Here is a 19,089-nt window from a genome sequence, read left to right on the forward strand (position 1 = left end):
TGCATCACATCAGCTGGGATGCCGATTGGTCTACCTTTCTACGACTGTATCAGGCGTTGATTCAGTCCCATCTCGATTGTGGAAGCCTGGCTTACGGTTCAGTATCGCCTTCCGCATTGCGGTTGCTTAACTCCATACTTCACTGCGGGATCCGACTCACAGCTAGAGCTTTCTGCACAAGTCCTGTAAACAGCATACTTGTGGAGGTTCCATTGCGGATCCGGCGCCAACGACTACTGACCGCTTATGCTGCAAATGTTTGTAGTTCTTTTTTTTTTTTAAAAAAAATTCTTTATTAACAACAATATTAATTATACATATTTAGTCCACCTCCTGATATGATTAGTGGGCCATTATTGTTACATGAATCTGAAGAATATTTTTGCAGCTAATATTACAATTTGTGTTAGTGAGCTACATTTAAGTTCCTAAGCTAGTGTTGAATTGCTACAGTAACTATGGACTCTTTAATTTACCTACAATTTGTATTAGTGAACTACTACTTGTTAAGTTCCTGATCTAGTGTTAATTTCCTACGGTAGCAATGGGCAGCTAATTTTACCTACTTCTAAACTAAGAATGACTACTAACTGCAGCGTCACAGGTGTGCCAGTAAGTACAAACCTACTTGGAATGGCCTGGCTCCCCGAGCTAACCCCGAGGAGCGTGCCCCTGGCACTGGGCTGGCCAAGGTTAGTAATCGCTGCAGTTTCCTATGTTAGTATTCTAATCTACGTCCTACTCTACTAACTTAACCTACGTCATAGTTGGTGCTTTGTCATAGTCGGTGTGATTGATCCCATCCCCCTAATCCCGTACGTGGCGGTTTCCAACTGATGGAAGTCGGCCATTCCACGCACAGGCGGTATGGGATTGGGATCAGGTCTTAATCGGTTGGTTGGTTGAAAATTTGGTATTTACTCTTGATCCCTTAGGTACTCTATTAGAACTTTTCGTGATAGCTCTTCTGCCAGAGCATTCAAGGTATGAAAAGTGTCTTCCTGTCTCAGAAGGTCGTATGTCTCGTTGTGTGGAAGTCTATCTCTATATGTTGTCGCCACGTCGTTGAAGAGAGGGCACTCGAAAACCACATGTTCGGGAGTTCCTTCCGCTGCGCCACAGTCACACTCGGGGGTTGCCCTTTCCCCAAACCGACATAAGTATGTCGGATAGGGTCCATGACCAGTGAGAAAGTGGATGAGTCCTCGTGTGGGTTCGAAATAATTCATGGTCCCGCGTTCTTTAACATTAGGTAGGAACTGGAATGTTCTTCTCCCCGTTTCATCTTCCTCCCAATTCCTCTGCCACAGTTCCTCCCCTCTGTTTCTTATCTCCCTCTTATCCTCTACTCTCACACCCATGATATCTGTTATTTTTCCCCCATCTCCCTTTTTCGCCCAATACCATGCGGCTTGTTCTCTTATTTTAATATCTAACGGGCAGAGCCCCATTATAACTAACAGAGCTCCCCCTGGTGATGTCCTGTAGGCCCCTACTGATCTTAATATCATATTTCTCTGGACTCTTCTCACTATCATGGCGGGCACGACCCGCGTGAGCCTGTGCGCCCAGACTCCCGAGCCGTACCCCACTACTGATGTCAGGATGCTATTATGATAAAGTTTGATGAGATGAGGGGGGAGATGAAATCGTTTATGTCCAATGGAAATGAGATTATTTAATAACTGTAAGGCTTTCTGTGTTACGGTTTCTATGTGCTTTCCAAAGTTCCATCTCTCGTCAATTATGACTCCCAAATATCGCGCCTCACGTCGCCGAAGAACCGGTGAGCCATCAATTCTCACAGTGGGATTTCTAATAAGCTGACCTTTTAGTAGTAGATAAGTAGACTTAGTCGGGGAAACTTTCATTTTCGTTTTGAGGCACCATTGGTGCAGTCTGTCAATGGCCCTTTCGATTTTCGGTTCTATGTCCTCTCGGCTACGACCACCGACCAGCAGGAGGAGGTCATCAGCGTAGGCTATCACCTCTAGCACTTCTTCACTTTGTTGCAGTTCGTCTAATAAGGGTTCCATGTGCATGTCCCAGAACAGGGGCCCCAATACAGAACCTTGGGGACACCCCTTAGTGATTATTTTTCCAATTCTCCCGCTAGGGGATGATAGCCAAACCTCCCTATCCTTACAATAGCTCCTCAGACACCCATATAGCGGCCCTGGACACTCTTTCTCCCGTAAACAGGAGAAGAGCGAAGGCCACCACAGGTTGTCAAAGGCGCCACTGATGTCCACCATGATGCCGACGACATACTTATGCGGGGTCGAACCGCAGACCTCGGCCGCCAGAGCGATGGCATCAGATGCCGACCGCCCCGGCCTGAAGCCGAACTGCCTGCTGCTCATCCCCACAGTATCCGGTGAGCCGTCAATCTGTCAGCCAGCAGTTTCTCCAAGAGCTTCCCAAATAGGTCTAATAGACAGATTGGTCTGTAAGATTTGACTTCAGTTGGATCTTTCTCTGGTCCTTTTTTAATTATAATTACGTTAGCGGTTTTCCACTTCTTGGGAAACCTTCTTTGTCGGAGACATTCATTGAAGAGGTGAGTTAGCGGCGCGACCAACTGGGGTGCCAGAAATTGCACCACCTCAGACACAATGCCGTCTGGTCCTGGAGCTTTCCCTCTTTTGAGGGATTTTATTTGCACAGCCACCTCCTCTTCCGAGAATGGGTAGACTGCCGTGTTGTTGTTGTAATCCATTAAATATGCATCACGCAGTTGCTTCTGGTTTTCAGTTTCCCCATCCGCATTGTCGTCAGGCAACAGGGACTGGAGAAGGACCTCAGCAGTTTCCTGCCAAGACTCCGTCATCCCATCCCCTCGCCTGACAGTTGATAACTCCAGGGGAGAGCGGATTTTTTCCCGTACCAATTTATAAGGGAGACCCCACGGATCTAAGGCCAACTGGTTCAGCACATAGCTTTCCCAGCTACGTAGTCTCACCTCGCGTAATTCCTTCTGAAAACTTTGCTTTGCCACCCTGTCTCGTAACTGCCATCTTTGTCTCTCCAGCCAGACGACACTGCGCTGGTAGTTTCTTCTTAGCCTTCTAACAGATTGACGTAACTCCTCTAATTCGGGCGACCATGGTGCTGGCGAGGCCGCCACGGCCTTCCTCCTGGTTGGTACGGCAGCCCTCACCGCTCTATGTACTGCGGCCACCAGTTCCTCGGCTCTTTTGTCTATGTCTAGGTCTTCGTGTCCATCACCTTCTGGTAATGCTGGAATGTCGCACTCCCTCGCTAAAAGTTCCCAGTTTGCTTTATTATAATTATACTGCACCTCCCAACCCATGGCCCAGCGGCACTCTCTTTCACTTAAGGTAAAGGTTATTAAGTTGTGGTCGCTCGTGGTGGCATTGCTTATAACTGTCCAATTCTTTATTAGATTGGCTGCGTTGTGTGACGTAAGGGTAACGTCTATATTCGTGCCTTGTCCTCCTCCTGCTGTGTAGGTAGGAGGATTGCCTGGCTTGTTGGCCACCACGAGCTGTGAAGCCATTAGAAAGTCCTCTACTTTGTCACCATTCGCGTCTCTGGTGCCGCTGTACCATAGGGGGGATTTTGCATTGATGTCAGCTGTTATTATTATTTTTCGTCCCCGCAATGTTTGTAGTTTGCACGAGTGTCCCAATTACCGTCTCCTGCTCCGCAATTCGGTCGTCCATCCTCCCAAACGGCGGCCCCAGTCAGGGTGTACGATCGCGGTTCGCGTCATGGCTCTTCTCTCTGGGCTTGAGTTTTTCCCTCTCTCACCTCTTTTCTGAGCTATTGACATATACGCCCATGCCTTCGGCTGGTTTTGGCACAGGGCCTGAAGGACTCAGTCAGTCCCTCCTGAGGCCCTCCGCCGCCACTTTCTTTCTATTCTTGCTACGTGGTCTATACCGACGGTTCGATGGTTGCTGGTCTAGTTGGTTTTGCTATTTTTCTTGGGCATCATTCTGAACAATGCTCATTGCCAGCTGGATGCAGTGTTTTCACTGTAGAGCTGGTAACCATCTTTCGTAACCTAGAGTATCTCTGCTCCTGCTCAGGTGATTCCTTTGTTATCTGTAGTGACTCCCTGAGCGGTTTACGAGCTAACGACCAGTGTTTTCCTCTTTCTCGTCTGGTGATGCCTATCCAGGAGTCCCTCCATACTCTTGCCCATTGCAGCCACTCCAAGGTCTTCGTGTGGACCCCAGGTCATGTCGACATCATGTGTAATGAATGGGTTGACGGGCTGGCCAAACAGGCTGTCGATGCACCGGCCCTGGAGATTGGCCTTTTGGAGTGTGATCTCCAGTCAGTTCTGTGGCAGAATGTCCTTGGTACCTGGAGTGATGAATGGCGCGCCCTGCCTTCACCCAACAAACTTCGGGTTGTAAAGGAGAGTACCAGTGTGTAGCGCTCCTTCTTGCAGACATCTCACAAGGACTCCTTTGTACTCTCCTGGCTACGCATTGGCCACACCTAGCTGACGCACGGTTATCTATTGCGCCACCTCTCTGTCACTGTGGTTTCGCGTTGACAGTGGTCCACATTTTGTTGGACTGTCCGCTTTTAACTGCGCTCAGGCAGACTTTTGCGCTGCCTGATACGCGCCATGCACTTTTAACAGATGACGCTGCAACGGCAGGCTTAGTTTTGAGTTTTATTCACGCAGGGGGCTTTTATCGCTCGATTTGAGGGTCTGTGTCTGTTTTTGTATTGAGTCTGGCCTTTGGCCTACGGTTTTAGATGACGGTTTTTAGTGTGTCTCTTGGTGGTTGACTTTTCCTTTTTTTTTTCTTTAGTATGGTCGGCCAACCACTGTAACACTCTGTTTTTTTTAATTCCTCTTTTCTGGTCTTTGTCTACGTCTTTCTTGTTCTGTGTCGTACCTTGTTACCTCCGTTGCTTATTTTTATTCCTTGTGGGTTTCCATGATCATGGAAAAAACGACCGATGGCCTTTGTAGACTGGCACCTTCAACCCCCACAAACCAACCAACTGCCATCCTCCGTCATTAAAGACAATACAGTTTCGTGTATAGACTCCTGATGAAAGCTACCCCACATGTGCTAGTAACTACGGTAACACAGTAAATGCGCCATGGAAATCAAATACTCTTTTGGCATGGTGAGGTCTGAGGATGGCAGTAATGTGCCGCCGAAACTAGTCGTGCGAAGGAATGAAGACGTTCTCAAGATACAGCTATGGTGGTACTTTTTCTAATATAATTGTCTGTCTTTATTACTATCAATTTTTTTTTTTTAAATTATAGATCTTAACGCGCTTCTGATACCACTATCATTAGATATCAGAACAAATGTAGAAATTATATTTCTACAAGTATTACAATAATACATTTATATAATAAACGAAATTGAACCACCTTTTAGAATCTCAGTCCTGTTATGCGGTTTAGTGCTGTTTAGTGACGCAGTCTACGTTAAGTAGGAATATGAGGTCGGTAGGTCTCGTTAAAATTCAAATCGTTGTCACAAAAATAGTATATAATAACAATAAGACGTACAGTTCTGACACTAGAAACAGTTTAACGTATGGCTTAAAATTATACAAGGCAGATCATAAAGTAATGTTTCCTCTAATGTTGGAGTTCTGGCTATTCTTCGTGTTTTACTGTTCCTGTTAATACTTACATATCGATAAAACGAATATCGCGCTAGACTGACTTGAGATCCCTTTATCTAATAGGCACGTAAATTTCCTGCCAAAAATCATATTCTTTGCGAGGGAAAACAATCTGTCGCTTTCCGTTGACAGCGGGGGTCGCATGAAACATCTGATCAGAAGTACTTGTTTCGGTCGACTCGATCTATACATTGCAGAAACAAAATCGTAACTATTTGCTGAAAGACTAGAGAAAGTTCGCCTGACGAGTCTTAGGAGGGACACTCTGTAGATGTAGTCATTTAATACTCGGCGGAAAGTATTTTGGTGATTCGTTGCCATTATTTCTAGAATTTTTAAGTATTCAGTGTTCGCGTAAAAAATATTAGGGCATCATAGGACGCTCATGTCCACCAGGTTGGTTTATTTCTCCTTCTTTTTACTTTACGTTTCTTATCAGATAAAAAATGCTATATTCACAATATTATTACACCACCAGGTGGAAATATCGAATAATTTCCGGGTCAAGACAGCCTGTATAGGTGTGAAGTACCCGTTATACAGAAACGGCGTGTTTAAAGCTTTACTGGTGAAAAATAGGTGATTGAAAACTCTTTGGTGACCTTAGAACCCTTGCGATGACCGCAGAATCCTTGCTCTTTGTTTACTACGTTAGTCAGAAATATATTCACGCCTCAGACCGGATGTGAGTACCTGATAATGATATTCAAAAATGCTTCAGGATTCCCTGAGATCATGACATTAAGAACATAAGGTAAAAATTGACTATTTTCCATGAATGGAAATTATAGATGTGGCCATCCCCACAATGGTGTTTTGGATACCCAAGGATCACGGTTTTTGGGGTTTTCTCAGGAACCACCTATGAAGAAATGGTGCTTTTGCAAGTCACTTCAAGTCCACCCTGTACCACGCTTAATGCAAAAGAACCAACCAATTTGCTCAATTTGCCTGTGTTAGGGGAAGTGTGTAATGTTTAAATTTTAATCGTGCAGAGTAGGACAGCTAAAGTGAACCTGTTCTTGTGATAGGTACACAAATGGTCAATAGGCCAAAGGGTTATCCGAAACACTTGACTCCGTGCCTCTGTGATCAATAGAACCCGAGATATGACCCCCTGAAAAATCGCATTTTTGCGCGTGGCTTCTTGGAACACATTGGTACCGGCACTGTCGTGCGCGGGCAGATAATGCCTACTTTTATTCGAAATCGCTCCAGTTCTCTAATATAGTACACGCTTTTCATTTCTTAGTCTTTAGCTTAGTAAGTTTCAAAATGCGCTGATGGAAATTAAAAGTGTTACATCGTGAACGCCATGAATGCACGCTACTTATACTGCAGTATTTACTTCGCAGTAGGATATGTCGATTAAAATTTTCTCCAAAGCTGTAGACTCGCTCAGAATAACATGCCACAGGCGCAGAGGCGCGTTCTCCTGTTGAGCGCTGGGCGAGTCCATCCTTTTACTCCGGAATAGCGACTGTTTGGGTTGACCGTCAGCTGCCGACCTGCACGCTTAGAGAGTTACTAAAATACACAGCACCACAGCCTAGCGAACCATAGGTGCAGAGAGAGTTCTTAATTTTCAGGAACATGTGATTATACGCAATGCTGTGGCATTTCTGCTGAAAGAGGCAAATGAGCATGAAGAAATCTCGTTAAAAATATACTTGAGCGGGTTGCAGAAACTGCCTCTAGCAGCTCATGAAATTCCCACACTTCCTCTAACAGAAAAAAGGCACCTTAGTCTCTACTACATCACTCGAGAACTTGAATCCCAACCCTATATAGTTTAAAAGTTGTTGAGGCTTTTGTGGCCACTTTTTGACGTGCTGCTCATTGCTTCCACCTAGGGATCTTCGGCTGACGTTTGTTTGGCGGTTTTCCTGATATTTTTCCGATATCGGTGATGGCGTTATCAAAGGTTCATCCTCCACTGTGTATCGCCACAAGTAGTGCAGTAGTGGAGGATGAAACTTTGACAAATCCAGCCATTCGTGCTGATGACTCTTCAGGAAAATCGTTAAACAAACGTCGGCGAAGATCCCGGGACAGAAGCTAACAGGAAATGCGCCACCCTATAGTCTCCTCCATCGTTTAGAGCAGTGGATCTGCTCCCGCGTGCCGGCCAGTGTGGCCACGCGGTTAAAGGAGCTTCAGTCTGGAACCGCGCGACCGCTACGGTCGCAGGTTCGAATCCTGCCTCGGGCATGGATGTTTGTGATGTCCTTAGGTTAGTTAGGTTTAAGTAGTTCTAAGTTCTTGGGGACTGATGACCTCAGATGTTAAGTCCCATAGTGCTCAGAGCCATTTGAACCATTTTTTTTTTTTTTTTTTTGCTCCCGCGTCTCTATGAACACATTCCATTTTCCCTTCACCTCCAAACTCTCTATGTCCTTCCCCAAAATAGTTTCAACCGCCTCCCCCTATTAGACCATGATATCATCACCCATATCTTTCTTTCCTTCCGAACAAAACCTAACTTATTGATTCCACCATATCTGAATGAAAGATTCAGATCTTTTACTTCGCCAGCAGGCATCTCACACATCCTCTAACACCCACATCCCACCATTCAGTTCCTTCTCAATTAAACGTCCTACATCCTTTCCCAAATAATATCCTCCCCATTAATTCCCACATCCCAGTCCCTAAGAACAGTTGCCATGAGCCTGTATAAAAATATCATGTTCATAATAGAGAGTATGTACCTCATATCAATATCTTCTTATGAATATCTTCATCTATTTTATCATATGGATTTTTTAATTTAAAATTGAAATACAAAGCATGTTTATATTGTAATGATTGAAGAGCGAAAGTTTGAACACTGTCACTCCCCTCCCTCCCTTTCCAGTAGGGTGAATGGAAGTGATAGATAAATAATAAGATAAAAACAGCAGTGTCAATCGAATGAAACAGTAAGTTTACTGTAACGAGTCACTGTTTATTTATTTCCAAAACACTTGTCGCATCTCCATCATCAGTTGTGTTTATGTGCATTAATGTGGCACGTGTGTCTTGTGTTAGGACTTTGGAGTAACCTGTGGCTCTGTCTAGTAGAGAAAAAAACAAAACACTACTCCAGTAGATCGCGCAAAGTTTTATGAAGTTTAACTGAAAAGGTGAACGAAAATATAATTGTGTTAACTGAACCCGTTCCGAGAGATGAGCAGTGATGTGATTCTTATGCAGTAGAAGTTCAACAGCACGTTGTGCCAATCTGACTTTACTGTGATGCTTAGAAAATGAAACATTATGACCTTCGTATAACATTACTGTTTGTATAGTCTATGACTGTTTCACCCTGAATTTTCAACCCAGTCCAGAGCATGTATTTATTTCCGCCACTGCTTCTTCACTACTGTTCACAGGGTGAACAGTAGTGAAGAAAGGCTGCGCATCCTTGCCTTAGATTTTAATCGATCTGGGTGTACCATTTTTATATGCACCTCTTAGTTCCTGTACATACGGTATGTTACTCATCTTTCCCAAAATCTTACACATATTTTCCTTCATGTTGCAAACATCTCGCACTGTTTTACTCTTGTACACAAGGTATATTACTCATCTTTCCCTAAAGGTTACACCTTTTTTCCAAGGGCTGCAAATATCTTGCACTGTTTTACGCTACCGAATGGTTTTTATGGGTCATTAAATTTTGTGACTTGTCTTAAGTCTTAGTCCATATCAAGCATATCCTAAGGACTGCCCCTCTGGTGGCTTCACCTCTCCTAAAGCCAAACTGATCGTCATCTAAAAGACCCCAATTTTCTTTGCCGTTCGTTTGTTGTACTATTGTTGTCAGCAAACTTGCTTGCATACCATTTAAGCAGTTTGTCCCAAAGTTGTCGCCCTTAATGTCTTCGAGCTTGTGTGAATGATATTCTCCCGAAACTCAAACGATATGTCTCTAGTATTACAGATTCTTACATACCAGTGTGAATAATCGTTTGTGTATCTCTTCACTCCAGTGACTTCATAAATTTTGAGCGAATGTTCTCTCTTGTTAATTCTCAAGTCATCCAAAGCCACATCAAACGCTGACACTAATACTAGATTCCGGATGTCTTCCAAAGTGACAGCAATTTTATCACTAGACTGCACTCTGTCCAGTTTTAAATAGTAATTACAGTAATTGAAGTGGGATGTGTTACAGCATGCAAACCTGTCAAACATTGTGGAGCTGTGCATTAGAAGTGGGTATTAAGTGACTGAACTTCAGTCAATTAGGAACTGGTGTACATCGCAGTCAGTAATAGGTGTGGCTCCAACTCTCTCGTTTTCATCGTGGCATGGAAAGCAAATTGGTCTCTGGTTGACTAGTTGCACTGACGAAGTCCTTACCTTGGACAGTGCGGCGGGCCTCCTCAGGGAGTCGCCACTGCAGCAGAATGCTGTCGTAGCCGGCTGGGGTGGCCCGCAGGTCCAGTGGAGCCGCCGGCACTGAAACACGCAAACACCATCTGAGCGCACGTCTAGAACCTTCGCGTCACACAGTCATGAAAAAAGGCTTTGGTTCCAATTAAACGGTCTCAAATCTTCGGGAAATTCAGTCCATTATCACCATAAATCATATGGCAAGCTACAAATGCTAACTACACTGTACGGTGCCATAATATTAGTCCGCCTTTCTATCCAAAGCCATCGAAGATATCCAAGGTACTGCTGCTCCTTAACTTGAACGAATGTCCCAGCGGTACTTCATCCAGCCGATTCATTAGCCTTATTTCCCTCTGCAAGATACTTCAATCCATTCTGACCCATTGCATCCACAAACACTCAGAAATACACCTATCCCTGCATAACTTCTCTGGAAAGTGCGTAACACGAGATCAACACCTTATCATCCTTTCCCTGCAACTGATCCAACGCTGTTCGCCATCTTTGTATGCGTCGACGCTGAAAGAGCCTTCGACCGAGTATCAGTTTCAAACTACAAACATACGGACGTCTGTCTTCAGTTTCTTTTCCGCTGTCACACCGCCTTTCTTTTGACACTGCCAGCCCTACCCAAACCCGTATTTCCCGTGTCCTACTGATCAGTCCTATTTCCTCTCCTCTATCTCCTCTACAAAGCCGATACATCCCACCCATCAGCCTCAATCTATGCACTCACATTGCCATCCTTGCCCTCCGTCCAACCCTACAGATCCACTATAGTTTCACATTAATGTGTAACGAATGAAATGACAATTAAATGAAAATCCTAAGCTGCCGACAGGCGTTGATATGCATCAACAGGGACAGTTCAAAATGTGTGCCCCGACCTGTACTCGAACCCAGGATCTCTTGCTTACATGGCAGATTTAATTATCATTTCATTATAGGGAGCTGCACGTTATGTTAGTAAAGAAATATTCTGTTGCAGAATTATTTTATGGCTCAATAAAAGTGTAAGGTTCAATCCCTTGCTCTAATTTTCACGACCATGAGTTTTCTCTTCTTGCTGACAATTTGATGTTTGCTTTCTTCGCCAACATTTCACCTTCTTACTTAAATCTACAATCACAAAATCAACAGCCTAGGACGGAAGTAATCTTACATTGTCCAGAAGTCCTTGAAGCAGCGACTGCAAATGTCTACTTCAGTAGACGGTGGACATTTCGAAGACTTCATGACAAATAGAATTTCGAGAAAGTTTTTTTGTCCATATACTTTTGTGTTTTCATTTTCCGTCCTGCTACTTACACAATTTTGCAATGTAAGCGTGTATCTCGACATTAAACTTATGACACGAAAAAATTATTTAACAGTCCTTTTACCTTAATTTTCCGTTTTACAAATTCATTCGCTTTTTGACGTTCACCTTTCTTTCAAGACTGGTAGAAACACGTACAGTACTGTTACCGTAGTCAGCTCGCGAATCATCCTTAAATACCACGTCCTTTACCTTCAAGTTTGTGTGTCGGTCCAGCTACAAGTAGCCAAGTGCATTTAATATGAGTTTAATTTAAAACTTTTCTCCAATATTCTGCTTTTGTAAGCTGACTATCTCAACTGCGTCAAGCTGGAGCGCCCCCTCAGCTTCATGCGACAGTTCCGTGTAACAACACCAAATTTCAAGTAAGACAGCAATCGGTTTCATGTTCGACATAGACGAACCCTAATTTATAAATATCTTAATTTCTCCGAAAGTGCGAATAGGATTCTGAAGAGTGAAACCCTGCTGAATTCGTCTCTTTTAGATCTAAAGACTCTAAAAGCCGAAATTACCACAGTTCTATGGGAAAAAGCGAAATCGGTACCTATATCTCCATAATTCATATAGCTATAATTAATATGGCTATAAAAAGAAACTATGCATCGTTTAGTCTGAACTTTATCCCAATTTGTCTAGGTTAAAACAGAATTACGATGCTTTGGACGGCTTAGGAAAGATGTGACGTGCTTAGCTGAATCACCTACGATTTTATGTACAGTGGGTATGAGGTCGTGGTCGTCAAAATCAGAGTTAAAATGTCGGCTCAATCACCCGTTTACTGTGTAGAAAACTCTAGAATTAACACGTTTTGAAGAGCAAGTCTTCACCATCAGAATAACCACACAAGAATCTCTAAAGGTTACCAATACAAACATAAACAAGAACAATAAAAATAGTAAAATAACGTGGCTACTTCCCTTGCAGCCGCGTCCTCTTATCAAGTACATCCACATAACCACCAGCTAAACGTAAATGTCGTGTGACTAGGGCCTCCCGGCCGGCAGGGGTGGCCGAGCGGTTCTAGGCGCTGCAGTCTGGAACCGCGCGACCGCTACGGTGTCAGGTTCGAATCCTGCGTCGGGCATTGGTGTGTGTGATGTCCTTAGTTAGGTTTAAGTAGTTCTAAGTTCTAGGGGACTGATGACCTCAGAAGTTAAGTCCCATAGTGCTCAGAGCCATTTGAACCATTTTTTAGGGCCTCCCGTCGGGAAGACCGTTCGCCGGGTGCAAGTCTTTCGATTTGACGCCACTTCGGCGACTTGGGCGTCGATGGGGATGAAATGATGATGATTAGGACAACACAACACCCTGTCCCTGAGCGGAGAAAATCTCTGACCCAACCGGGAATCGAACCCGGGCCCTTAGGATTGACATTCTGTCTCGCTGACCATTCAGCTACAGGGGGCGAACCCCGTCAACTGATAAAATAGAATTCCCCGCGTTGTCTTGGATACTAGCAGCGTCACAGTGACGGACGGCTATATGCGTGCTCAGCATCTTGAAAGCTACATTCCAGAAGTAGCGCGAATGAGCTCTTCGTGAATGTAAGTATCAAACCCGAAGAGAATACTGAAGGGGGGGAAAAAAAACTGCCGTGAAGCCCGGAAGTTCAAATTTCGTCTTGAACTGAAAGATGTAGAGACAATAAATAATTAACAGATATTAAATAAGATCTTAAAAGTTTCTGAGGAAGTTATTTGAGTTCTGCTTTTGTTCCAGTACATTCAGTTTTTCGTATTTATCTTGTATAGGCCTATGTAAAACTGCGAGATACTCATCAGTTTCCAAGATGGGGCTACTACTTTCATGAATGTTCTAGGCTACGGCTGACTTCTCGAAACTGCTAAGCCGAAAAGCGTCCCTGTGTTCTTTGTAGCTTCAGATAAAGGACATACCAGTTTGGCATACGTAGCTCGCATTACAGATGTTACATTGTATTTCTTAGACACTATTCCTCTTGTATTAGAAGACTTCTTGTTGTGAATTGTTTGTTAGGTTAAATCGCAGCGTATTGTTGGCCTTAAATACAGCGTCGACTTTAAAAGATTTGAAAATGTTTTTGAGAATGATTACCAAAATGTGGGCTTGTGCGCTCTTAGTATTCCACGCGGCATTCTCCTTCATATTCATGCAACGTTTCTTGTGTATTAATTTATTCAGTGTTTTTGTGGTAACCATTAGGTCTGACTAGCTGTTTTATGATATGTAGCTCAGTCATTGCTCACTCATTGAGACTTCTAGTGCTGCAGCTTGTTAATCTTCTGCATTGATCGCTTTTAGATATACTTGTACAATTATTCTGATGATAAAGGCTTGACCTCTGAAACGCGTAAATTCTGGTGTTTTTTACTCTGTAAACCGGTGACTGAGCCCACATTTTAACACTGAATTACCTATGATCGTTAAACCCACAACATTTTCAGTCGTACTCAGAAAAATTAAGTATGACACACAGTCATGTCTAGAAATGTGTGAGAACTCTGTAATGAGTAAAACGTCTGTAAGCCAAATTCCAGGACGAGCAAAAGACTGCAATTGCGGTCGCTTGTGAGTGACAATAAGAAGAATATGAGATGGCTAGTCAGATCAAGGACACGGGACACCCCATAGAAATCTTAGCAGAATGCCAGATGAGAGATAGCCATAGCGTGGCACTTAGCTGCTAGGCCAGACAAGAGGCTTGGTGAGACACAGTTGTTAGCGCCTCCGTCACTCCAGCGCGGATGCAGGCTCAGATAATCCATATTTAATCAAATGGTTCAAATGGCTCTGAGCACTATGGGACTTAACTTCTGAGGCCATCAGTCTCCCAGAACGTAAAACTACTTAAACCTAACTAGCCTAAGGACATCACACACATCCATGCCTGAGGCAGGATTCGAACCTGCGACCATAGCGGTCGCGCGGTCCAGACTGTAGCGCCTAGAACCGCTCGGCCACCCAGTCCGGCCATATTTAATCACCTGATAACGATATGCCCTTAAGCACTTCCGTCATTATCTGGATGCCTATGCCGTTTGTGCCTGAGTAACATTTACTAAATCCCTAGTAACGACCTTCAGAGACGTATAACATTTATGAGGGATGTTCAATAAGTACCACAATATTTTTCGCTCGCCTATTTCGGTTTAAAAAATGCAGGATTTGTTGTGGGACATCATAGAATATTCCCACTTTAGCCCCTATAGTTTCATGAAGTTGAGGCGCAATACGTAGTCTTCAAAATGACGTCTGTAACGGAGGTGCGTTCCATGCAGAGAGCTGTAATTGAGTCTCTATTTCCCGGCAAACCAGAGTATCGCAGATATACATAGGTGCTCACAGAATATCTAAGGAGACATGACCGTGAACAGAAGCACGGTGAGTCGTTGGGCGCGGCGTCTGTCATCATCGCAAGAAGGTCGCTCAAATCCGTCCTATCTCCCGCGCGCCGGCTAGCTGCACATACGAGGGGCGTTTGAAAAGTCCGTGCAAAGTCCGAGAGATGGCATCACAGGCGCGTATCGAGGTCATGTTTAGTTAGTAGCATCTTTGGAAAAAACACAAACCAAGTTTCAGCCATATTGGTCTGTTTCTTTGTGTTTGGCATTCGTGTGAATCCAGGAAATCGATTGATTGTCAAAAAATGGACGAAAAAGAATTTCGTGTGGTGATTAAACATTGCTTTATGAAAGGCAAATTGCCTCAGGAGACTAAAGAGAAGCTCGATAAACATTACGGTGACTCTACACCTTCGACTGGAACAGCTTATAAATGGTTTCAAAATTTTCGGAGTGGCCATATGGGCACAAGTGATGCTGAACGTTCTGGACACCCTGTGGAGGTTACGACTCCAGAAATCATTGTAAAAGTTCATGATATGGAGATGGATGACAGAAGAGTTAAGGTGCGTGAGATTGATAGTGCTGTGGGCATCTCGAATGAACAGGTATATAATATTTTGCATAAACATTTGGACATCAGAAAGCTATCCGCGAGATGGGTTCCGCGATTGCTCACGCTTGACCAAAATCGGAATAGCGTGAAGTGTTGCAAGGATGGTTTGCAGCTGTTCAGGAAGAATCCGCAGGACTTCAAGCGTAGTTTCGTCACTGTGGATGAAACATGGATACATTACCAAACTATTGAGACCAAACAACAATTTAAACAATGGATTACCAAGGGAAAATCTGCACCAAAAAAGGCGAGGACCATTCCTTCAGCCGGAAAAGTTATGGCGACTGTCTTTTGGGATTCGCGAGGGATAATCCTCATCGACTACCTGGAAAAGGCTAAAACCATTACAGGTGCATGTTATTCATCGTTATTGGACCGTTTGAAAACCGAGCTGTAAGAAAAACGGCGGCGATTGGATTGCAAAAAAGTCCTTTTCAATCACGACAGTGCACCAACACACCTCAGCAATTGTGGTCGCAAAATTAATGGAAACAGGATTCCAACTAGTTTCACATCCCCCCTATTCTCCAGACTTGGCTCCCTCAGACTACTATTTGTTCCCCAATTTGAAGGAACGGCTGGCGGGAAAAAGATTTTATTCAAACGAGGAGGTGATAGCAGCAACTAATAGCTATTTTGCAGACTTGGACAATTCCTATTATTCGGAAGGGAGCAACAAATTAGAACAGCATTGGAAGAAGTGTATAAGTCTAAACGGGGACTATGTCGAAAAATAAAAAAGGTTTACCCCAAACGCGTAAGTAGTTATTATTTTTGCACGTATTTTTCAAACGGCCCTCGTAGCTGTGACTACTTTAGTGTTGGAGCATGAGGACACGCTCGTTCTAGGTGACAACTCTTTGCACAACTGGACGTCTTTGTTAGTAGTGATGGCACACTCGTCCACCATTTGTGATACTTAAAGGTGTGTGCCCGCCGCTAACGGACGATTATAAAGAGCAACGAAGGACTATCTGTGCAGAATTGCTCGCGCTTTACGAGGCTGCTGGTTTTTGTCGAACATCGCGCAGGCGAAGAAACATGGGTTCTTCACTTCGAACCGGAAACAAGACGCCAATCTATGGAGTGGCACCACACCACCACTTCTCCGAATAAAAAAGCTCAGAGCCACACCCTCAGCCGGTAAAGTCATGGCGACGGTGTTCTGGGACTCTGAAGGGGCTATTCTGCTGGATTTCCTCCCTCACTATGCAACGACCAACGCTGAAGTGCGTTGTGGTACACACAGGAAAATGAAGAAACGACTTCAACATGTTCATCATCACAAAAATGCAAATCACTTCTCCTTCTCCGTGACAATGCACGGTCCCACATAAATCTGCGCAGCCGACAGAAGCTCACAAAACTCCATTGGACTGTTCTTCCTTATCCACTCTACAGCAGGGATCTCTCTGCTTCAGACTTCCACCTGTCTGACCCAGTGAAGGATGGACTCCGTGGGAAGCAGTACGTCGGTGATGGGGAGGTTATTGATGCAGCAAGACGCTGGCTGTGATGTCAAGAGGCCCTCGCAATAAGGTGGCGTTAGACCCTCGGACTCAAAGGAGATTATATTGGAAAATAGTGGTTGTGTAGCCAGAATGGAATTGGTGTGTGGCTAGGGCCTCCCGTCGGGTAGGCTGTTTCCCTGGTGCAAGTCCTTCGAGTTGACGCCACTTAGGCGACTTGCATCTCAATGGTTCAAATGGCTCTGAGCACTATGGGACTTGACATCTGAGGTCATCAGTCCCCTAGAACTTAGAACTACTTAAACCTAACTAACCTAAGGACATCACACACATCCATGCCCGAGGCAGGATTCGAACCTACGACCGTAGCAGCTGCGCGGTTCCGGACTGAAGCGCCTAGAACCGCTCGGCCACCGCGGCCGGCACTTGCATGTCGATGGGGATGAAATGATGATGATAAGGACAACACAACACGCAGTCCCTGAGCGGAGAAAATCTCCGACCCAGCCGGGAATCGAACCCGGGCCGATAGGTATGACATTCCGTCGCGCTGACCACTCAGCAGCGGACTGTAGCCAGAATGGGGAATAATGCGATGCACTGAAATCCTGAATAAAACCAATCTACTGCAGGAAAAAATGTGTTGAATTACTTATTGAACGCCTCTCGCATGTTATAGAACCAGTATCTAAGACTTCATAAGAGTGTGTAATACCCCGAATAGCTTCTGCATAGAGGGACAATACGTCGCAGAAATGACGTGGAAGTTACGGTGTGGCACCTTGCTGACGTGGCCTGGCGGTACGGCGTCACCCGCTTCAGAAGCTTTCTATTGCCTGAGCAAAGCTCCAGTATTTATACCGAAACAAAATTTAAAATCTCCATGGACGAGATTGGGTGAAACGAGCTATGCGGAAGCTCTTATTTCGGCAGGCACGAACGTAGAGAAGGTAGCGGAGAGTCTAGTAGTGGTGGGCCACGGCGGAGGGAGGTATAAGCGGTGGCTCTTGTCAGTTGTTAATAATTGGCAAGCACAATATTTTTTTTAAATTGCATCCTAGTTGGTTACAATGGGATCGCTTGTGCATGCTGGAAGTAATTAAAGTGCAATATGCCCACAACTGCATATCTGTATGGACAAGAAGTATCTTGTATAACGTATATGGTGTAGATTTGAGTGTGATGTCAGTCAAACCACAGGAATCATTAAATCGTATCCTTTGAACACGTTAAACTATGTCTCTTTACATGATGATCATGATGTTTGGTTTGTGGGGCGCTCAACTGCACGGGTATCAGCGCCCGTACAAATTCCGAACCTTTACTCTGTCCAAACTCGCCACATTCACGAATGGTGATGAAATGATGAGGACAACACAAACACCCAGTCATCTCGAGGCAGATGAAAATCCATGACTCCGTTGGGAATCAAACCCGGGACCCCGTGCTCGGGAAGCGAGAACGCGACCGCGAGACGACAAGCTGCGGACTGTCTCTTTACAGCAAGCCAAGCTTTTAAGGACTGAAGACGCAAGGTTAGTGCCCTTCAGATAAATCTTGAGATGTGACGGTTTCGCCCATTTCCAATGATAAATTCGAATGCACAGTTGCTCTGTTAAAATCAGATGCTAAGGTAGGTCTTGTCAAAGCAAAGAGACGGTTGTAGATTTGTGGTAATTTGTGGTAAGGTCTCATGGGACCAAACTGCTGAGGTCATCGGTCCCTACGCTTACGCACTACTTAATCTAACTTTAACTTACGCTGAGGAAAACACAGACACACACACACACCCATGCCCGAGGGAGGACTCGAACCTCCGAGGGCAGCCGCGCGGACCGCGACGAGGCGCTCTCGACCTCGCGGCTACCCCGCACGGCAGTTGTACATTGTCATCGATATAATGTCATTTCACCTGAAGGGATAGTTATTTCTTAATCGCTCTGTAATAGTGATTTGTAAAAGGCAATGGAGTTAATAGACGTTTTCCAAACTTTTTTTTTAACATTTGACGGTAACGTAATTTATTTACACCCCGGTACCCGATCCATTTATTTATTATTAGTTTGCAATTGCCATCCATAAGGGCACTTCTTTTATAATCAATACGCAAAAGATCCCGGCATTAGATTTTTGCTTACAAATTATAAGTTCATTGAAATACCATGCACCCTTTTTGAATCGGCAAGTGGCTACGAGTTTAGCGATTTAGTTAGCTGTCAGTGAGCATATTTTCACTATCGTGTTTCCATGAGTTTGCGACCTTTATATCATTAGCCTGAATGAGCTGCGTGCCTGTATAAAGTTTTGTTTTAAACTTCGAGAGTCTGCTGCAGAAATGCACCA

At 44.4% G+C, this 19,089-nt stretch overlaps 1 protein-coding gene across 1 annotated transcript in view; it reads right to left on the reverse strand.

Annotated features, from left to right (window-relative positions):
* LOC124594621 (Down syndrome cell adhesion molecule homolog) overlaps window positions 1–19,089 on the reverse strand; it is a 184,111-nt gene that overhangs the window by 60,023 nt on the left and 104,999 nt on the right. Inside the window, exon 9 of the mRNA XM_047132993.1 lies at window positions 9,985–10,083. Within this exon, the coding sequence (XP_046988949.1) occupies window positions 9,985–10,083 (99 nt within the window). The remainder of the gene's footprint in view (window positions 1–9,984; window positions 10,084–19,089) is intronic.

Source organism: Schistocerca americana, chromosome 2 (genome assembly GCF_021461395.2).
Source record: "Schistocerca americana isolate TAMUIC-IGC-003095 chromosome 2, iqSchAmer2.1, whole genome shotgun sequence".
In the NCBI taxonomy this organism is placed as follows: domain Eukaryota; kingdom Metazoa; phylum Arthropoda; class Insecta; order Orthoptera; family Acrididae; genus Schistocerca; species Schistocerca americana.